Raw genomic sequence first — 23741 nt, 5'->3', positions numbered from 1 at the left:
ACTAGTCTACCGTACCATGAAAAACTGCCCTTCCGCCACTTTCTTATATCGTTTCTTATAGTTTTAAAGAGAGGAGGATAATTTGCTTTGTATAAGGTTTCCGGTGAGGATGTAATTTGTACCCCCAGGTATTTAATTGCGTTTTTAGCCCATTTAAAGTCGAAATTGGCTTCTATTAATTTTTGTGTATGCGTCGGTATTGACAATGGGAGAGCCTCACATTTGTCTGAGTTAATTTTGAACCCCGAGACCCTGGAGAATTCATCTATTAATTGATACAGATTGGGGAGGGACCTCAAAGGTTTTGTGAGCGTAAGTAAAATATCGTCCGCAAATAAAGTTAATTTGTGTTCCCCCTTTTCTAGTTGGATTCCCTTAATATCTGTGTTGGTCCTAATGCAAGCTGCTAAAGGCTCCACGCAAAGGGCAAACAAAAGGGGCGACAACGGACATCCCTGTCGTGTGCCATTTAATATATTAATGGGCCTTGATTGATACCCTGCTGCTCTTATCGTGGCTGTAGGTGCTGAGTATAGACTCTTTATTGCCTTAATGAATTTGTCTCCGAATCCCACATGTTTTAGAATGTCTAGCATGTATAACCAGTCCACCCTGTCAAACGCCTTCTCTGCGTCCAGTGAAAGGAGCAGAGAAGGCGTTTCCGTTTTCTCCAAATACTCCACCAGGGCTATAGTACGTCGTACATTGTCAGGGGCTTCCCTATCCTTAATGAAACCGACTTGGTCGGGGTGAATCAGTGAGGGGAGATATAGCTTTAGTCTATTCGCCAAAATTTTTGTGAAAATTTTCACATCTTGGTTAATTAACGAAATTGGCCTATAATTTTGGGGTAGTTTAGGGTTTTTTCCTGGTTTCGGGATTACTACTATCTTAGCTCTTAGTAGGTCTGGTGGGATCTGGGCACCCCCCAAAATATCATTACAAAATTTATGTATATGTGGTAACAGATTTGTTTTGTAAAATTTGTAGTATTCTCCCGAAAACCCGTCTGGTCCGGGCGCTTTGCCATTTTTGAGGTCTTTTATTGCTAGACTAATTTCCTGCATTGTAATCTCTGCCTCCATCGCCTCTACCCCTTCTTTATCTAATTTGGGCATATCTGCTTTCTCTAAAAGTTGGGACTTGATAAGTTCTGTTTGAGTGGTATGTTGTGCTGTATGCCCATTATAGAGCGTCTCATAATATTGTGCGAAGCAATCTGTAATTTCTTGTGGGTTTGATGTTACTGTCCCGTCTGTTTTTTGTATTTGTCGGATAGACATAGTTTTTGTCCTTTCCCTCAGCTTATGGGCTAGATATCTGTCAGGTTTATTTGCGTGTAGAAAATAAAATGTTTTCAGTTTATGTAGTGCTCTAAGGGAGTTATCATTTAAGATTTTATTCAGGTCTTTCCTTTTTTGTGTTAATTGTTCTAAAATTGCTTGGGTCTTGGTGGATCTATGTGTTCTCTCTAAGTCCTCAATGTCTCGCTGTAGGGTGTCTACCGTACTTCTAATCTTTTTCAGGTGTTTTGCTTTTTCTTTGATCAACATGCCTCTAATGAATGGCTTATGGGCTGCCCATATAATGCTCGGACTGCTTAGAGAATTAGTGTTTATACTCCAGTACTCTTTAAGGTGTCCGAGAATTGTAGATTGTATGTTTGGCTGTTTTAAGAGCACTGGATCATACGTCCATGATCTCTGTCTGTTTACATTTATTATGCCGTCTAGTTGTATTTGTATAATAGAATGGTCAGACCATACTGAGGCGTGAATTTTTGAAAATGTTAGGTTGGGTAGCAGAATTTGGCTAATGTAAATATAGTCCAGTTTAGTATATAATTTGTGTGCAGGTGAGTAATATGTATGGTCCGAGGTCTGGCCATATAGTGTTGTCCATGTATCCAAAATATTGTGGCTCTCTAGTGTGTCTCTAATGGATTTAGAGATAGAGTTTAGTCTTAACTGTTTGCTAGAAATTTTGGATGAAGTGTCCTTCCTAGTTGTACTTAAGTTTATATTAAAGTCACCTGCTAAAATAATTTTTGTTTGCGACCATTGAGTCAGGATGTGGGATAGATTTGTAAAAAAGGTATGTTGTTGTTCGTTAGGAGCGTATATGTTGCACAATGTGACCTGTGCTCCCTGTAAATTACCCCTTACTATAATATACCTTCCCTCCTTGTCCTTTATGATCTCTTCCTTAGTGAATTGGAGTGAGATACCCCCCTTTTTTTGCTATCAGCGGTGGCATGAAAATGTTGCTGAAAATGTTTTGACCAGTGTCTAGGGATTTGCTGTTGGACGAAATGTGTCTCCTGGAGGAATATGATTTTGGCCCCCAAGTTTAAGTATTGTGTGATCGCTGTTTTCCTTTTTGTGTCTGTGTTTAGACCCCGTACATTGTGGGATATGATATGTAACTTAGCTGCCATATGTAGTGTCCCCCCTCCTCATCCCCCTATACCTGAATAGTACGTCCTCCTTATCCTCACTTCTGTTTTTGTTATTCTGATTTTCAGTTTTCTGGAGAGAAAATTTTTCATTATACTGCTCAACGGAACTTGAAATAAAAAAAAATAACCCAATTTTAAACATAGTCACAATCGTATATACAACATTAATATTTGTCTGGTGTTTTAACTTCCACCCAAACATTTCACTTTAGTTGGATATGTAGTTATGTTAACAAAAACTGCTGGATTGCACCCTATACATATTAAAACATGAGTGCTCTAGAAACTAAGCGAACTGGCTTATCTTGCCCTGGGTATAAACTGTATAACATTAGATATAGCAGATTTGATTTAATACCTATTCATCTTTTATCTATTGTAATTAACCTAATCAACTGATGTCAAAGAATTTCAAACAATTCACATTGCATAAACTGGATCCTACCCCACATCAGGGGGCTCACACCTGTGTCACCTATTTACCATCGTAGGCTTACAGTGAATCATAAACATTATGCCCCCAGATTATGTACTCTCCTCCTTATTGTAGGAGAAGGTTTAGAAGCACAAATGTCTACATAAATACCGTCTCATTTTTGTCTCTGGTTAGTCCTTCAAGGTCTTTGTTTTCTTTTGGGAACTTTTGTCCATCTCTCAGTTTGTTGGATTCCTCTCTGTTGTCGAGGGGGTCTTCTGTTGTTATCCTGTTGATTATCAGGATCCTCTGGGCACTCTAGTTTAAGTATCTGACAGATCCCTGGAACATCTTGTTTATCTTTGAGCGTAATTGTTTTCCCTTCGTGGTGTATATGGAGGGCAAAGGGGAATCCCCATCTGTATATGATCTGGTTCTTCCGCAATAACTGTGTTAGAGGACGAAGGGAAGACCTTTTTTGTAGTGTCTTGACACATAAATCCTGGTATAGTTGTACAACAGTCCCTTTGAACTTGAAGGTAGGGTTTTTCCTCGCCGCCAGCATGATCTCCTCTTTTTCAGGAAATCTCAGTAGTTTAGTGATCACATCCCTTGGAGGTTCCGTGTCCCTCGGTTTAGCTCTCAGAGCTCTATGAGCTCTTTCCATCTGAAACTTTCCTTCCTCCGAAGATCCTGTGACTGCTTGAAAGAGTTGTAGTAAATAGGAAGTTAGATGTGGTGTTGTTATGGATTCCGGAATACCTTTTAGTCGAATATTACATCTTCTATTCCTATTTTCTAGGTCTTCTAATTTTTCATTAACTTCTGCTAGTTCTTGTTTTTGTTCAGAAATTTGTTGCAAGACTGCTGTTATCTCTTCCTCCATGGTCTCCTCCTTTTCCTCCAGGGACTCAACCCTTGTGCCCAGACTAGTGATATCGTTCTTAATCTCAGCTAAACTGTTTGTTACAGTAGTCTGAAGTGTGTCCATTTTCTCCCACATCTTATCAAAAATTGAAGTGATGTCCTGTTTAGAGACTAGATTGGTAATGTCAGCTTTAGTGGCTGGGGCATGGGATTCCTCAGCTATTATTGATTCCCCATCAGACTCCATTTCCTATTCTGGTAATATGTCTCCTTTATCTTTGGTTTTATCTCCTTTAGAAAGTTTAAAGAAATCCTGCACAGCTACTGTTTTGAGTGGAGTTGCTGGTTTATTTTGTCTTCTGGCTGCCATGCTGTGTTTTGCAAAGTTATGCCAATGAGATTTTATTTTGTCTTTTCCCTTTGACCTTATCTGCTTAGAAAAATAGGGCAAGAGAGGTAGAAAATGCTGTTAAAGCTTTATAGTATATATATAGTCCCTTTTTCTTAATGTTTGTAATCACATCTTCTTTCAGTAGCACATAATAGGGTTTTTATTGCTTTTTGTGTTTTGCTGTCTAAAAAAAAAAGAGAAAAAAGGAGCACCCTTCGTTATATTATATAAGATATGGAACCTGTGGGCTACGTTAAATGCCTTGTGAACGTTATTATGCCTTCATTCTGCGGTGTTTTCTCCCTATTTCTCTTCATTGGGGGATTCTTTCTTCTCCAGTAAATCTCTCAATAAACATCTATATATATATAGCCCAGAGTGTTTTGATAGTATCCTTTTGCTTGCTGGCCCCTTTTCTAGAAGTAGCTTCCCACGTGGCGTTTCAGCCTATATACTTTTCCCCAGTGTCTCTGTGCCTTTCGCCCTATATCGTGGCGTAATTTCAGGTATGGTGTGGCTTACCGGAGCTCTAGCCATATGTCCTCCGTCTGTGAGATCTCTAATCTTGACTGTGGAGTGGCTTCTTTCCGCTTAATTAGTTCTAGGCCGCCCTCTCATTGCGCCATTGCGTTGCTTCTCCTCTGCTTCTTTTGCAGCCTGTCAATGTCGGGCAGCGATTAGGAAATGCTTACGATGCCACTTAGTGCCGTTCTCTGTGCATTTTCTGTAGCAAGCACTCAGGTTTTGCTATAACTACACCCGGAGCTAATCCTTCATGCGTCCACCATTATGGCTGGCCCGGGGTAGGCCGCATCCATGGACTTTCCTAGTTTCGGCCTGGTCCTGGGAACCGGACCGCTCGAAAATTGCTCCAAAACGTCCAAAATTTGTCCTGCTGCTTCCCAAAAGTGTTTAGGAGCTGACAGGTCTTGATGATTAGGTCTTTTGGTGCCAAAACCAACTTAAAAAGTACTTATTTTTATGCTTTTTGCTCAGAGCTTAAGCTGAAAGCTTCCTCTCAGCTTGCTGGCTAGCTCCGCCCCCCTGCCTGTTCCTTTAAAGGGACAGTACACTGTAAAATTGTTTTTCCATTAATGTATTTTAAATGACTTGTTATACCAACTGCAGAGTGTAAAATATTTGAGAAATTCAATTTTCCTGCTTATTTGTGTATATGAAGTAGCTGATTTTGTGCTTTGAAACCACAGCCTATTACAATGGGTTGAACTTAAAGGTGATATCAGATCTCACTATGTTCTAAATTTGTGTAAACAGACTTGCTTCCTTATCTTTTATTTGGCTGGAACACCAAAGCTCAATACATAGAGAGAACAATGGAAAATGATCATTTTATTACTTAACTACCCTGCCTATACTCCAGTATTAATTTGTTCAGTGTAGGTGGCGATACCACAGGCTAAATCAGCTATTTCAAATGCTGAAATAGGAGTAAAGGAGCCAATTTAATACACTCTAGCAGGTTAAAAGGATCATTGGGAATAATTTAAAAGGGAGAACATTTTTGGGTGAACTGTCCCTTTAAGGTTGCTAAATTTTGACACTTTTGGATAAAATTGTGACATACAAACAATCAAAACCTGATTATAAAAAAAACACACTTCAACACACATACAGAAAGCTCACTATAAATTATATGAAACACACATACAGAAAGCTCACTATAAATTATATTTCCTATTAATTTCAATAAGAAAAGCAAAACACATTTTTACACACATTAAAATCCAACCCAACCAATACAATCTCCAATAGATAATTGTATCACATTACCCTTTAATGAAAAGAACTTTAGCCAGACCTGACCTAAAGAACGTCTTTGGTCATAATCCAGCGATACGGAATTTAGCGGCACTATACAAATAAATGATAATGATAATAATAATAGGCCCCCAACCATGGAACTCCGGCACAAAACCATGATGGGACCCCAGCACAAAACTCCTAGCACCCAAGGGCTATATTTGTAAGAACCTTACAGTTATTTTAGAAGTATTATTGTGGTATATATAATGGGGGATTTTGCCAAAATGCTTACATTCTGGGGGGGTTATAATAAGAGATTGCCCATGGAGCTTACAGTTTAGATGTAACTCTGAACCGTTCATTAGTTAGTTAGCTATTGCCTTTACTTCTGTTGGTTTTCAGCATTCAGTATTGTATTTGGGGAAGTATTGTTTCAAGAAATCTCTGCCATTAGTTGGCACTCTGTTAGGAAGGGATTGTTAGGGATTTCAGTGCTGGTGGTCACACCTTTTGCAATGGTCATGCAACTTGGGTGTTATTGCATTTAGGGTAGGTAAGGGTTATATGGTTTGGGAGGTTGTGACTAGGGTGTATTGATGTGGGAAGTCCAGGGAAATGGATTGACATCAGGGTAATGAACACTGTGCTTTTGGTGCAGTGACTTGGCTGTTAGATTAATTTATAATTGGAAGGAGTTAATGTGTTGGAGGATGCTGTTGATAGGGTTTATAACATAGAGAGGGTCCAGGGTAAGCAATTTAATGCGCTCTAGTGAGTTGTGTGATTAAAGGGATATTAAACCCAAACATTTTCTATTGTAATTCAAACAGAGCATAAAATAAAAATAAAAAAAACGTAGCAATTTACTTATGTTATCAAATTTGCTTCGTTCCCATGATATTCTGTGTTGAAGTGATACCTAGGTAGGCATCTGGAGCACTACATGACAGGAGATAGTGCTGATATCTAGTGCTCTTGCAAATGCATAACAACATTCTTGCAAAACTGCTTCAGAAATGTGCTGGGTTCTAAGTATAGGACACTGTTTTTCAACAAAAGATACCAAGAAAACAGAAAAAAATGATAATATCAGTAAATTGGAAAGTTATTTAAATTGCATGCTCTATCTGAACCATGAAAGGAAAAAAATTTGTGTTTTATATCCCATTAAGGTTAATACAATTGGGGGTATCATATATTTTTTTTTGTGAGGGAAGTTTGTATTAAGGGGGTCTGTGGAGTAAAGGGATATGGGGGAAGCTGATCATTTAGTAAAGATTTATTCTGTTAAGGCAGATAAGGTTTGTAGAAGTATATAGTTGCAGTTAAAGCTACTTGGGTAGTGGGTGGCCTGGTGTGAAAGCTGTTCTCTTACTTTAAGTGTTTCTAGTCAATAAATAGCAAATGGTTTATTTCACTTAGATTAAAATATAACAGTGTAGCCAAAATAGTACCACTCTACAGTGATATCTGAAGAAATGCTTAGGGCTAGATTACACGTGGAGTGCTATTTATCGCTCCTAGTCATGCGTTAACTCCACTAGAAGTAAGCTTTTTGCATGCGTCGGTTAGCAGGCGTATTACAAGTAAAAAAAAGTTTTCGCACGATTGCTAACCCGAAGCTGCAATTAGAATATTGTGACCGTGACAACGTATTCCGCCTAGACTTCAATGGAGAGCAAAACGTGGAAAAAACTAACGTTACTCGCGAGCAAACCCAATCGCATTTTCTTAAGTGCGCTAATCCGTCATGAAATATTAATATTTCACATTCCAATACACACGCATACAGTATCTCACAAAAGTGAGTACATCCCTCACATTTTTGTAAATATTTTAATATATCTTTTCATGTGACAACACTGAAGAAATTACACTTTGCTACAATGTAAAGTAGTAAGTGTACAGCCTGTATAATAGTCTAAGTTTGCTGTCCCCTCAAAATAACTCAAGGCACAAACACACAAACAACAAAAGTGAGTACACCCCTAAGTGGAAATGTCCAAATTGGGCCCAAAGTGTCACTATTTTGTGTGGCCAACATTATTTACCATCACTGCCTTAACCCTCTTGGGCATGCAGTTCACCAGAGCTTCACAGGTTGCCACTGGAGTCCTCTTCCACTCCTCCATGACGGCATCATGGTGTAACCACTATCTTTTTTGCCTCCACATAGGGGTTCAAGCAGGACAAAGTCCCCTTGTAAATCTCATTCCTCGAGGTTCACTTGGGGTGGATGCCAGAGGATCATTGGGGTGCTGCGCTGATCCTAGATTCTCTGGCATTCACCCCAAGTGAACCTCAATTGCCGCTTTAAAACCAAATACTAGAATGAGAGGAATGATTTCCAATCTTTATCTTGTAATTAAAAGCTCTACACAAACTACCAAAAACAATTTTATGAATAAATGGGAAGCAGAGCTGGGGACCACATGGACAGGAGAGAGATGGGCAAGAGACTTGAGTAAAGGGGTTTTGTTTTCATATTGTGCCAATTTGCAGGAGAACTTTATTAAAGTTGCATTCCGTTGGTACCTAAATCCAACTAGGTTTCATACAAACACAGGTCTCTCGTCCTAAGAATGCTATAGAGGGTGTGGATCAAGGGGTACGTAATTTCATATGTGGTGGGAGTACACACACACTCAAGAGATGTGGAGGCAGACGTCAGACTTAATAAATACGATTTATGAAGCTAACATAACCCTAACACCAGTAGTAGCACTATTACATCATCCCATACAAACTCTTTCTCCAATGGCCAATAAGCTAGTAGCATTGATCTGTACCGCTACTCGGGTATGCATTGCTAAATACTGGAAGGGACAGATCCCTAACTTCGTTATTAAAAACAAGATAAATTATTATTACCTCATAAGCAGTTATTCAGTTGATATACTTGATAAAAAAAGAATCATTCCTACAGCTATGAGAATCTTGGATACTATTTACGAAATCCAAACATGGGGAGCAGAGAGCTGGGCCCATCAGTGAGCATTAAAGGGAGACCCACAACTTAACGTATTATTCTGATTGTATCAGATCAGGTACTATTTCATAACACTTCTGTTTCTTAAGTCTATAACTTATTGTACTTGTGGTGCTTCTCTTATACGGATGTGTGATGTTAAAATTATGACTAATATGAATACTACCTTTACACTGGTTACTTTGTTGTATGCCTGTAGGTTTTACTTGTAACTATGTATATTGGAAGAAGAAATGTAGACGCAAAAAATATATATTTTTTATGTTTAATAATTTAATAAAGTTGTTTTAAAAAAAAATAAAAAAAAAAATATATATAGTTTTGACAGGTAAATAAAAAACAAGGCTCTAAAGGCTCTATTTTTGTTTAAATTGAGTGATATCAAAAATGCTAAAAGTTCTTCAGTATTTTGGGAAAGTTATTCTCTGTAGTGAAGGGGTTAAACTCTATAGCAATAAAGGTCTGTACTCCATTTTAAAGGAAACCCATTTTTTTCTTTTGTGATTCAGAATAGAGCATCCAAATTAAAAAAGGTTTCCAATTTACTCACGTCATCAAATTATCATTACATAGTATATTTTGTTGAAGAGCATACCTAGGTACATAGCATACACATGTCTGCAGCACTGCAATTCAGCAACACTGCTGCAATCTAGTGCTCTTGCAAATGTATGACACCATTAAAATTATTCTTGCAAAACTGCTGCTATCGAGTGCTCTTGCAAATGTATAACACTGTTAAAAGTAATGAGCGGGTAGGCAGCGCAGCGCAGGAGGGGTAGAGGTATGCTACAGAAAAATATAATTGGGGAGGGATGGGTTCCCTACGCTACAGAAATGGGTTATAACAGGGCGAAGGTCCCTTTAACAATCGCTATGAGGGGGGGAGGGTTTAGTGGGATCACTACAGTACAGAAAAAATATAAAGATTAATAAATAATTTAAAAAAATGAACACTATCATCACAAGCTAATACCATACAAATATTTGGTGTTTATGTTTTAATTATTTATGTTTGAGCGAGATCTGCACTCAAAACAGCGAAATATAAGGTGGTAGGAAAAGTATACAGAATATGATCACTATTTAAACATCAGCCTCCTTTTGAAACAAATATAGCGGATATGAAAGTTCTCTGTCTAGATGTAGACTTGGCCGTACGTGTTACGTAAGTAGGACAATGTAACAAGGTAGGCAAATATAACAGAACACCGGACAGGTGGCAACCACATTTTCGCTAATTCCACTTAGCAGGATATTTGCCAAGCGCTGATTAGCTGTTACTTGCTGGTGGAGTAGTTCCTAATTTTCATAGTGTAGGCATTCTTAATCAGACACATATATGCGCTCCACCGTAATTCCCCCATCTCCACTTACCACTATCTTTTTTGCCTCCACCTAGGGGTTCAAGCAGGATAAAGTCCCCTTGTAAATCTCATTCCTCAAGGTTCACTTGGGGTGGATGCCAGAGGATCATTGGGGTGCTGCGCTGATCCTAGATTCTCTGGCATTCACCCCAAGTGAACCTCAATTGCCGCTTTAAAACCAAACACATATGAAAAATACATATAGTATGTCAGGGTTCTTATAACAGAACATTATTCAAAGCATTTCTTTAAACAGCATATGTATTTTTCATATGTGTCCATTTTTAAAGCGGCAATATGGTCAGCCTTGGTATGAGGTTTACAAGGGGGGCTTTGCCCCCTTGAACAACCCAAACTGAGGGGAAAAAAAGATAGTGGAGGTGGGGAAATTTCGGTGGAGCGTATATATGTGTCTGATTAATAACACCTACAGTGGGCGTGTTATTGTGCAAGTTAGGAACTCCCCCACTTTTGTTAACACATTCTGTGAAAATATGTGGCAACTTTACCCTCTAACTAGTAGCAGCCATATAAGGCACTGACAGCTGTTTGCCAGTACCCAGTTAATAGTAATTTTCTTATTTTTTTTTAATTATTTATTAATATATATTTTTTCTGTACTGTAGCGATCCCACTAAACCCTCCCCCCTCATAGCAATTGTTAAAGGGACCCTCGCCCTGTTATAACCCATTTCTGTAGCGTAGGGAACCCATCCCTCCCCAATTATATTTTTCTGTAGCATACCTCTACCCCTCCTGCGCTGCGCTGCCTACCCGCTCATTACTTTTAACGGTGTTATACATTTGCAAGAGCACTCGATAGCAGCAGTTTTGCAAGAATAATTTTAATGGTGTCATACATTTGCAAGAGCACTAGATTGAAGCAGTGTTGCTGAATTGCAGTGCTGCAGACATGTGTATGCTATGTACCTAGGTATGCTCTTCAACAAAATATACTATGTAATGATAATTTGATGACGTGAGTAAATTGGAAACTTTTTTTAATTTGGATGCTCTATTCTGAATCACAAAAGAAAAAAATGGGTTTACTTTAAAATGGAGTACAGACCTTTATTGCTATAGAGTTTAACCCCTTCACTACAGAGAATAACTTTCCCAAAATACCGAAGAACTTTTAGCATTTTTGCTATCACTCAATTTAAACAAAAATAGAGCCTTTAGAGCCTTGTTTTTTTATTTACCTGTCAAAACTATATATATATATATATATATATATATATATATATATATATATATATATATATTTATTGTTTATTTTTTTAAAACAACTTTATTAAATTATTAAACATAAAAAATATATTTTTTTTGCGTCTACATTTCTTCTTCCAATATACATAGTTACAAGTAAAACCTACAGGCATACAACAAAGTAACCAGTGTAAAGGTAGTATTCATATTAGTCATAATTTTATCATCACACATCCGTATAAGAGAAACACCACAAGTACAATAAGTTATAGACTTAAGAAACAGAAGTGTTATCAAATAGTACCTGATCTGATACAATCAGAATAATACATTACGTTGTGGCAGTGGTGTCACTAGGGGGGTGCGGGCCGCACCTGGGTGACACCCTCCAGGGGGTGACACCACCAGAATTTTTTTTTTTTTAAATTTTTTTTAAATTTTATTGAAATTCAAAGAAATACAATGTAGAGATGCATATATTTTTTTATTAGAGGGGCCAGAATTTGTGAACATTAGTGGGACTGGGGAAGTTGTAGACACATATTTTTGAGCCAGCGCTGCAATTTCCACAAATAGTTTCCCGGCTGCTTTTGCTTGTTTGTACTTTGCTCCTCCACTGCCCAATTTCACTATGAATGTTGTGGGTGTGCCGTGGGGCTTGCAAAGTTGTGCTTCTTGCCTAAACCTGCCTGCCTATCTGTGCTCACTGCTCAGTGGCATGTGGAGCAGTGGAGTCACTCACTGCTGTGCTGTCTCTCTAATGGGGAACTGGGAAATCATGAGGGGGATGACTGTCTGACACTCAGAGGCGTAACTAGAAACCACAGGGCCCAGGTGCAAGAATCTAAGAAGGGGCCCCCCACCACCCCTCCCCCCTCCAAAAAAAAAGTGAATTTAATACATATTATTTTTTTTTAACATTTAACACAGAAAAAAATGTGAATCAGATTACATGTCTGCAAAATGAGGTACCCTGTGCCCACAGTCTGTGAGATGGTCTGACCCCCTATTACTGTATATATATATATATATATATATATATATAGTGACACTATTTAACCCCCCAGTACTGTATATAGTAAATTAGTGACACAGTCTGTAATCTGCCGGTGAGATGGCTGGCCTGACCCTACCCGCCCAGTACTTTATAAAGTGACCATAGTAGTCAGTGACATGGTCCACCCCCCCCATACTGTATATAGTGGTACTGTATAGTGACACTGTTTACCCCCTGCCCCCCCATGCTGTAGTAACAAGGTCTGTAATTTGATGGTTCCACAAACATACACAAACACACATAAATGCATAAATACACACACAGTCACATACATACACACACACACACCATACACACACACATAAACACCCATGGGTATAACAGAAACACTAACCCCTGTAGTCATGTCACATTCACAGGATATCAGTGCAGGCAGTGGTAGGTTAACATTTTTTATTAAAAAAAAAAAAATTATAAAAAAAATATTTTTTTTTTTTTTAAGCTGGGCCCCCACCCTTAGGGGCCTAGTCGCACCTGCGACCTCTGCACCCCCTGTAGTTTTGCCCCTGCTGACACTGTCTCTAAAGTTACGGTACACCAAGTTCAGACTGAAGAGGTGGGAGGGGAGGGCAGGTGGGGGTCTGGGGGTGAGCAGAGAGCAGAGGTGCTTGGCCATAAGAAGCGGTAAAGCGGTAGACACGCAGCCCGGGGCTGTGCACTGACAGACTTGGAACAGAGTCAGAGAGCAGAATTTTCATAGTTTGCGCGCCTAAACCTTTTCTTTAGCGATTTATTTTTAGAGTGCTCTGTTTATCTTTCATTTGATGCTCTGCTGAGCCAGGGAGCATCTCTAGGCATGAGCTTTATAATTAATGCAGTGCAGTTTACATATTTTGTTTGTGTGTGTCTGAGTGTTTTTGTGTGTGTCTGAGTGTTTTTGTGTGTGTGTGTGTGTATCTGAGTGTTTCTGTGTGTGTGCCTGAGTGTTTCTGTGCGTGTGCCTGAGTGTTTCTGTGCGTGTGCTTGAGTGTTTTTGTGCGTGTCTGAGTGTTTTTGTGCGTGTGTCTGAGTGTTTTTGTGCGTGTGTCTGAGTGTTTTTGTGCGTGTGTCTGAGTGTGTTTCCGAGTGTTTGTGTGTGCATCCAAGTGTGTTTTTAAGTGTGTCTGAGTGTTTGTATGTGTGTGTGCCTGTCTTTTTGTGTTTGTGTGTTTGCTTTCTGGGAGGAGGGGGGGTGACACCATAACGTACCGCACCGGGTGACACCAACCCTAGTGACGCCACTTTTGTAAGATGTGACACTGAGTTCTGATTATCAGCCAGTGAGGATTGAGTTCAGTTGCAGTAAGAAGCACACTTCCTGTTAGCTTCATAATCAAAATAAAACAGCTTTAAAGGCAAAGTAAAATCAAAATTAAATTTAAATGGATTTGATAGATTATGAAGTTTTAAACAACTGGAGAGGAAATGAGGTAAGTGTAACTTTGGGGGATAACATCTCTTAATTCTTTTTATTTTTCAAGATGTCGCTAAGATAATGTAATGTTACATAGTGCAGAATTATGTAACATAATTTTTTTAAGTTTACTGTCCCTTTAATTTTGACTTTACTGTCCCTTTAACTTACCATTTTCTTTAATTCAGAATATTTTTCAAATGTTTAAATAGTTGTCTTTCATATGCATGATATATATTGTCTCTGTTTTAATTTTACGTTAACAAAAAGTGTGGGATAGAAGTTCGCTAGATGCCCTAACATTTGTTTTCAGTAAAGCAGAATCAAACTGTAATGCATTTTAAAAACCTGACTTAAAAGGATATAAAATGTAACATTTGTTTTTCATGATTCAGACAGAGCATGCAATTTTAATGTATTTCTATTATCAAATTGCCTTTGTTGTTTTGATATCTTTTGTTGAAAAGCCGAGTTGTGAGGTCAGGAGTTGTGGCAGCAGTTTTGCTAGAATGTTATACATATGCAAGAGCACTAAATAGCAGCCCTATGTCCTGCCATATACTATTCAAAACAACTACCTAGGTATCTCTTCAACAAACAATACCAAGGGAATAAAGCAAATGTAATAGAAAAAAATTGGAAACATTTTAAAAATTGTTTGCTTAGTCTGATTGTCAAAATAATTTTTTTGGGTTTCCTGTCTCTTTAAATCAGATATAATTTAATCTCTCTTTAATTAGTCAAATGTTTTAAAAGTACAGCTCAGTAGCAAATCAGTTTACAAATGATGTTAAGAAACATAGGGCCAGATTAGAAGTGGAGCGCTATTTACACTCTCGCTATAAGTGTTGATTTCACTAGAAACTTACGGTGCACGTCAGGTTGCACTTGTATTACGAGTTAAAAGTAAACCGTTTTCGCGCACGCGCTAACCTGATGAACACAAAAAGCCAAACTTAGAATATTGCCGGAGCATTTACATATTTCCCCATAGAAGTCAATGGAGAAAAAAACTGGAAAAAAATATCCCACTCTTGCACAAACCAGATCGCATATTCTCATGTGCGCTAACCCAACATGAAAATATGAATATTTCACATTCCAATGTTCTTCACATACAGGAATATGTTCTTGTTATTCATAAATACATAGTTGTGTATATATATATATATATATATATATAAATATCTGGTGTTTTTTTGGTACAATATATAGCTATACCTATATATATGTATAAAGGATTATATATAGGTATAGATATATACAGATATATATATATATATATATATATATATATGAATATCTATTTATAAATACTTAGAACATATTTCGCTATGTGCAGAACATTTTATTACATTTGTGTGCAATATTTTTTTGTAATCATTTTTATTAGATGGTGTTATGAGTGTAACTGTACTTTCTAATGTATTTTTTATGTTTTTTTTTTTGTGCAACTTTTTTGGTTTTGCGAAACAGTTAACCAGAGCTGTGAGAATGCGGTAATCATTCTAGTGTAAATTGCGGTTGTGCTCAAATGATTGTGTTTACTTTCAACTTGTAATACCAGCAAGAAGTCCGATGTGCGCAAACACCCGCTATAAAACCCTAATCGTTCCACTTGTAATCTGGCCCATAATATTTCCTGCAGTTCGTCTTTTTTAGCTACTGCCCTAACTACGAATCTCATTGCTGCAGATTTAACATATTTCTCAAGCCCTTTCCAAAATTTTAATTTATATAAAGGAATCTCTGTTTGTATCAATATAAGTTATTCACCTTTTTTTACTTTAAGACTCACTCCAGATCACTGTTTTTATTTTTACTATGATCAAAATTCAGTTATCTACGCTATTTTGTTTGCTATTTTTTTTAATGCTGTTCCTTCTGCAAACGTCTGCAGCCTCTGAACCCATGTGCATCCTACTACTCCCCATGAATCTATCTTTTGAGTTCTTTGTGTTTTTTCTATGCTTCTGTATAAAATCTCCCTATTACAATTTTATACATTTTCAGTTCTACTTTCATTTTTGATAACCTCATATAAATCCTTACAATGTATTTCCACTTAAAGGGACATTGTATACTAGATTTTTTGTATAAATGTTTTGTAGATGATCCATTTATATAGCCCATACAGGGTTTTTTGTAAAAATGTATAGTTTTGCTTATTTTTAAATAACATTGTGCTGATTTTCAGACTCCTAACCAAGCCCAAAGTTTTAGAAGTAGACTGTTGTCTACCTACTACATGCTTGCTCCTGTTTTTGTTAAGGGTATTTTCATATACAGTGGAGGGGGGAGTTTTTGCTTTTTTTTGCTTTCCAGCCCATTTCAGTGGGTGTCCCAGCCTAACCTTTTCAACAGTGCTAAACTGGGAGCTTCTAAGTTTTTAAAGGTTTTATACTGGATTTTAGATCAGTATCTGTGCATATTACTTTATAGTAGTGTCTATTACATGCAGTTATATGAAAATTGATGTATGTAAGTTCTTGTATTCTTTCAGGAGTCTCTGAACTGGACTATGGAACCTCTTGGAAGGCCCCCTGGAAGACCCAGGGCCCAGCCACAACAAGGAAACTACAGAGGTAAGAGAAATATCTGTTACTGGCTAGGGCTCAGGGCATTAATAGCCTCTAAATCCATATAAGTGTTGCTTTTAAACTTGAAGACTCAGTATAATAGATTGTGGGAAGAGAAAGGATGGAACAATGCATCACTGAAAGTGAGTCTTACATAAGGATTTTCTTGGCTTGAAATGACAGTAACATTATATTTACTTCCAGGCAATGCTGGACCCAGACCTGGAGGGGATAATATTAATGAACCCAGAAGAATTCAGAATCAGCCACAGGGTAATGAAAGAAGATGGCATGGCCAGGCAGGTAGAGGCCAACATGGTCAAGGAACAGAGAGAAGACCAGGAGGTGCCAATGCAAGAAGAGGGCAACACAATCCTAATGGAGAGCATAATCGCAGGCCTCCACCTCAGAGGGCATATAATGACAGACCTTCAGAAAGAGAGCAGCATGTTAGACGTTTGGGTTATAAGGCCTTGGAAGAACTACAAGACAAAGATCCCTCAGAGGTAGTAATCACTTTGGCTTCTCATTCTGGGCTTAGGGAGCTGTTATCAGCCACAGAGATGAAGTCAGGTTTGATGGAGTTACTATGCAAGGTTCTCAGTAAAGCCTGCAATTCTCGGATAGATAGACAGAGTATACATCACATTCTGGGACTGGTCAAGTCCTCAAGCTTCCTCCGTACTTGCTTACCTCACTACATTGTTGGAATGTTGACTGATCCTATCCCAGACAGAAGACACAGGTATCCAATGCATATCTCCAATATACTGCGCATCTTGCAGGAAATTGCTAGCATCTTTCCAGCCAGCTCCGTGCAGGAGACCTCACTTTTGATCACTCTTCTTCCTGGATCTATTAATGCTTTGCGCACCTCTGGTGTTAATATTGATGAGCAGATAGAACAAAGCTTAGAGAGAGTAACTGGATTGGTTGAGCATCTGCAGGACAAAAGGAGGGAAGGGACATTACGAGTGGACACTCATATGACTCTGGAGCGAGAGGAACCTATGGAGAATTACAGAAATATGAGTGTTTACCCCACCTATGATGAGATTCACCAAGATGTGAAGCCTTTTCTAAGGCCAAACACACTAAGCAGCAAGTTTGAAAGCACAGCACTCTACCTGGACACACACTTCCGACTCTTACGGGAGGATTTTGTGCGCCCAATGAGGGATGGAATTCAGGAGATACTTCAGCATCATGATGATCGTGGTTTTCGCAAGAGGAGGTTTGATGACATCCGTGTTTACTTTGACACACGTATAGTAGCTCCTTTGTGCACACAGGCTGGCATTGTTTACAAAGTACACTTTGATACTAGTCCTTTAAAAATGGTGCGCTGGCAGAACTCCAAACGTCTGTTATATGGATCCCTAGTCTGCCTGTCCAAAGACAATTTTGAATCCTTTCTCTTTGCCACAGTTTCCAACCGTGATGCTGAAGAACTGAAGATGGGTGAAGTGCAACTGCAGTTTAGCGAACATAGCCGAGGACTACTAGCTAGAACAAATCCAACTGATTCATTCTTGATGGTGGAGACTGCAGCTTATTTTGAAGCATATCGGCATGTCCTAGAGGGGCTTCAGGAAATCAATGAGCAGGATGTGCCCTTCCAAAAGTACATTGTACAATGCCAAAATGAAGTTGGATCACCTCGGTATCTTAACATGGGAACACCATACAATCTATCATGTCTAGTAAAACAAGATGTGAGATTGCCTTCTATGAAGATAAAAAATGTAAATATCCTGGAGCCCAAAGAATGGCCTTCTAGGGATGACATGGGCTTTGATGAATCTCAAATGGAGGCTGTGCAGCTAGCACTCACCAAAGAGCTGGCCATTATCCAGGGTCCCCCAGGCACAGGTAAGGATCCCTATGTTACTAGAAATATAATTACTTTTACATATGTATATATATATATATATATATATATATATATATATATATCTATATATATCAAAATACAACATACAATATAGTACTGCATGCCACTTAGTGCTTAATTTACGTTAGACTTAATTTCTTGTCCTTACAGTTGTGTTACATTTAAGCTTTGCTTTTTCTACTTTTTGTTTAATGCATTTAAGTTTTGTATACAGCAGTGTTTTTTAGGATTGTGATTTTGCAATTTCTGATTGTGATTTAAAAGTTTCTGTGTAAATTAGGATTATACTATGTATAACTATTTCAGTGTAACTTTTACAAATTGCATTGCACTTTGACAGGATATTTCACCTAGAAAAAATATTTTAGAGAGTTGGAGGGAAAGCACCCTGCTGCCTTGCTACTTTGTATATTTTAAGAGACCCTTACATGAGATTGTGCCTTGTTGAATGGGTTTTTATAGGGGACACGCCTCCATTCACTCTAAAACCAAACTCATTCACAAGAGTGCCTTTTAAAGTGCCTGTGCCTACATTACAATTAGGAAGATACAAAGGGGCTGAAATCTAAAGACCGCTGCTCCATAACTTGTCTGTCTGCTCTGAGGCAGCGGACAGAATTCAACCCGATCAAATACGATCTGGTTGATTGATACCCCCTGATAGCGGCCGATTGGCCGCAAATCTGCAGGGGGTGGTATTGCACAAGCAGTTCACAAGAACTGCTTGTGTAATGATAAATGCAGACAGCGTATTATGTCTGCTCGCACTATGATTTACTGTTTTAAAAAGTTACAATCAAGTAAAAAAACATATAATTCTTTTGCATAGAAACTCGTAGTCAACATTTTGTTTTCAGTTTACAACAATATGAAAACCATGCTTTAACAAACAATAGAAATAGACATTGTTTAAAACAATAAATGAAATTTGAAAAGCAAACATATAGCGATAGAAAAATAGTCCACAGTCTGCCCGTCCTGGCAACCTAAAACGTGCATGGAGATAGATTAGCAGTGGTGTGGATGAAAATGGATTATAATAGTTAACATTGGCCTAGATTTGGAGTTTGGCGTTAGCCGTGAAAACCAGCGTTAGAGGCTCCTAACGCTGGTTTTAGGCTAACTCCGGTATTTGGAGTCACTCAAAATAGGGTCTAATGCTCACTTTTCAGCCGCGACTTTTCCATACCGCAGATCCCCTTACGTAAATTGCGTATCCTATCTTTTCAATGGGATTTTTCTAACTCCGGTATTTAGAGTCGTGGCTGAAGTGAGCGTTAGACATCTAACGACAAAACTCCAGCCGCAGGAAAAAAGTCAGTAGTTAAGAGCTTTCTGGGCTAACGCCGGTTCATAAAGCTCTTAACTACTGTACTCTAAAGTACACTAACACCCATAAACTACCTATGTACCCCTAAACCGAGGTCCCCCCACATCGCCGCCACTCGATTACATTTTTTTAACCCCTAATCTGCCGACCGCCACCTACGTTATACTTATGTACCCCTAATCTGCTGCCCCTAACACCGCCGACCCCTATATTATATTTATTAACCCCTAACCTGCCCCCCCACAACGTCGCAGCCAGCTACCTACAATAATTAACCCCTAATCTGCCGACCGCAAAGCGCCGCTACTTACGTTATCCTTATGTACCCCTAATCTGCTGCCCCTAACACCGCCGACCCCTATATTATATTTATTAACCCCTAATCTGCCCCCCTCAACGTCGCCTCCACCTGCCTACACTTATTAACCCCTAATCTGCCGACCGGACCGCACCGCTATTATTATAAAGTTATTAACCCCTAATCCGCCTCACTAACCCTATAATAAATAGTATTAACCCCTAATCTGCCCTCCCTAACATCGCCGACACCTAAATTCAATTATTAACCCCTAATCTGCCGACTGGAGTTCACCGCTATTCTAATAAATGTATTAACCCCTAAAGCTAAGTCTAACCCTAACACTAACACCCCCCTAAGTTAAATATAATTTACAGCTAACGAAATTAATTAACTCTTATTAAATAAATTATTCCTATTTAAAGCTAAATACTTACCTGTAAAATAAATCCTAATATAGCTACAATATAAATTATAATTATATTAAAGCTATTTTAGGATTAATATTTATTTTACAGGTAACTTTGTATTTATTTTAACCAGGTACAATAGCTATTAAATAGTTAAGAACTATTTAATAGCTAAAATAGTTAAAATAATTACAAAATTACCTGTAAAATAAATCCTAACCTAAGTTACAATTAAACCTAACACTACACTATCAATAAATTAATTAAATAAAATACCTATAATTATCTACAATTAAACCTAACACTACACTATCAATAAATAAATTAAATACAATACCTACAAATAACTACAATGAAATAAACTATCTAAAGTACAAAAAATAAAAAAGAACTAAGTTGCAAAAAATAAAAAAATATTTACAAACATAAGAAAAATATTACAACAATTTTAAACTAATTACACCTACTCTAAGCCCCCTAATAAAATAACAAAGCCCCCCAAAATAAAAAAATGCCCTACCCTATTCTAAATTACTAAAGTTCAAAGCTCTTTTACCTTACCAGCCCTGAACAGGGCCCTTTGCGGGGCATGCCCCAAGAAGTTCAGCTCTTTTGCCTGTAAAAAAAAACATACAATACCCCCCCCCCAACATTACAACCCACCACCCACATACCCCTAATCTAACCCAAACCCCCCTTAAATAAACCTAACACTAAGCCCCTGAAGATCTTCCTACCTTATCTTCACCATACCAGGTTCACCGATCGATCCAGAAGAGCTCCTCCGATGTCCTGATCCAAGCCCAAGCGGGGGGCTGAAGAGGTCCATGATCCGGCTGTAGTCTTCATCCAAGCGGGGCATAAGAGGTCTTCCATCCGATTGAAGTCTTCATCCAAGCGGGATCTTCTATGGTCATCCATCCGGAGCGGAGCGGCAGGATCCTGAAGACCTCCGACGCGGAACATCCATCCTGGCCGACGACTGAACGATGAATGACGGTTCCTTTAAATGACGTCATCCAAGATGGCGTCCCTCGAATTCCGATTGGCTGATAGGATTCTATCAGCCAATCGGAATTAAGGTAGGAATATTCTGATTGGCTGATGGAATCAGCCAATCAGAATCAAGTTCAATCGCTCCGCTCCGGATGGATGACAATAGAAGATCCCGCTTGGATGAAGACTTCAATCGGATGGAAGACCTCTTCTGCCCCGCTTGGATGAAGACTTCAGCCGGATCATGGACCTCTTCAGCCCCCCGCTTGGGCTTGGATCAGGACATCGGAGGAGCTCTTCTGGATCGATCGGTGAACCTGGTATGGTGAAGATAAGGTAGGAAGATCTTCAGGGGCTTAGTGTTAGGTTTATTTAAGGGGGGTTTGGGTTAGATTAGGGGTATGTGGGTGGTGGGTTGTAATGTTGGGGGGGGGTATTGTATGTTTTTTTTTTACAGGCAAAAGAGCTGAACTTCTTGGGGCATACCCCGCAAAGGGCCCTGTTCAGGGCTGGTAAGGTAAAAGAGCTTTGAACTTTAGTAATTTAGAATAGGGTAGGGCATTTTTTTATTTTGGGGGGCTTTGTTATTTTATTAGGGGGCTTAGAGTAGGTGTAATTAGTTTAAAATTGTTGTAATATTTTTCTTATGTTTGTAAATATTTTTTTATTTTTTGTACTTTAGATAGTTTATTTCATTGTAGTTATTTGTAGGTATTGTATTTAATTTATTTATTGATAGTGTCGTGTTAGGTTTAATTGTAGGTAATTGTAGGTATTTTATTTAATTAATTTATTGATAGTGTAGTGTTAGGTTTAATTGTAACTTAGGTTAGGATTTATTTTACAGGTAATTTTGTAATTATTTTAACTAGGTAACTATTAAATAGTTCTTAACTATTTAATAGCTATTGTACCTGGTAAAAATGATTACAAAGTTGCCTGTAAAATAAATATTAATCCTAAAATAGCTACAATGTAATTATAATTTATATTGTAGCTATATTAGGATTTATTTTACAGGTAAGTATTTAGCTTTAAATAGGAATAATTTATTTAATAAGAGTTAATTAATTTCGTTAGATTAAAATTATATTTAATTTAGGGGGGTGTTAGTGTTAGGGTTAGACTTAGCTTTAGGGGTTAATACATTTATTAGAATAGCGGTGAGCTCCAGTCGGCAGATTAGGGGTTAATAATTGAAGTTAGGTGTCGGCGATGTTAGGGAGGGCAGATTAGGGGTTAATACTATTTATTATAGGGTTAGTGAGGCGGATTAGGGGTTAATAACTTTATTATAGTAGCGCTCAGGTCCGGTCGGCAGATTAGGGGTTAATAAGTGTAGGCAGGTGGAGGCGACGTTGTGGGGGGCAGATTAGGGGTTAATAAATATAATATAGGGGTCGGCGATGTTAGGGCAGCAGATTAGGGGTACATAGGGATAATGTAAGTAGCGGCGGTTTACGGAGCGGCAGATTAGGGGTTAATAATAATATGCAGGGGTCAGCGATAGTGGGGGCGGCAGATTAGGGGTTAATAAGTGTAAGGTTAGGGGTGTTTAGACTCGGGGTACATGTTAGAGTGTTAGGTGCAGACGTAGGAAGTGTTTCCGCATAGCAAACAATGGGGCTGCGTTAGGAGCTGAACGCGGCTTTTTTGCAGGTGTTAGGTTTTTTTTCAGCTCAAACAGCCCCATTGTTTTCTATGGGGGAATCGTGCACGAGCACGTTTTTGAGGCTGGCCGCTTGCGTAAGCAACTCTGGTATCGAGAGTTGAAGCTGCGTTAAATATGCTCTACGCTCCTTTTTTGGAGCCTAACGCAGCCTTTATGTGGACTCTCAATACCAGAGTTATTTTTATAGTGCGGCCAGAAAAAAGCCGGCGTTAGCTTTTCGGGTCCTTACCGACAAAACTCTAAATCTAGCCGTATGAAAGTTGAGATTAAGCAATCTACTTTAAATACACCATTTTAATAATCACAGTGCTGTTTGTGACAATCACAATAGTGGGAGTGAGACAATCAAATAATGAGAATGAAAAATAAAAACACGCCATTTGTAGATGTTGGTGTCCTGTATTGAAATATTCCACTAATGCCAAGATACATACAGCATTCATATGGTTACTGAGTGTTGATTATGTATTCTGATGACAATAAGTTGATGTCACACATGCAAATTAGTATTTTCCTTGCAGAGTTAACAAAGGAGTTACATGAATAAGTTTTCCTCTAATCTTAAGAGATATGAATGGCCTATTGTATTTGTCAATTTTGGGAGACCTCCCAGTTTATATTTCCAAAAGAGGTAGCAAAAAGTGTTTTCAAG

General features: G+C 38.4%; 1 protein-coding gene across 1 annotated transcript in view; it reads left to right on the top strand.

Moving 5' to 3' along the window:
* The window catches only part of ZNFX1 (zinc finger NFX1-type containing 1), an 86484-nt gene that overhangs the window by 4248 nt on the left and 58495 nt on the right, over positions 1–23741 (top strand). The window contains exons 2-3 of the mRNA XM_053719369.1: positions 16414–16495; positions 16694–18361. Coding sequence (XP_053575344.1) covers positions 16432–16495; positions 16694–18361 — 1732 coding nt within the window. The 5' untranslated portion in view covers positions 16414–16431. The remainder of the gene's footprint in view (positions 1–16413; positions 16496–16693; positions 18362–23741) is intronic.

Source organism: Bombina bombina, chromosome 1, assembly GCF_027579735.1.
Source record: "Bombina bombina isolate aBomBom1 chromosome 1, aBomBom1.pri, whole genome shotgun sequence".
NCBI classification, from domain to species: Eukaryota; Metazoa; Chordata; class Amphibia; order Anura; family Bombinatoridae; genus Bombina; species Bombina bombina.
Note: the sequence above shows the minus strand (reverse complement) of the source record. Positions and strands in the feature narration are given on the sequence as shown.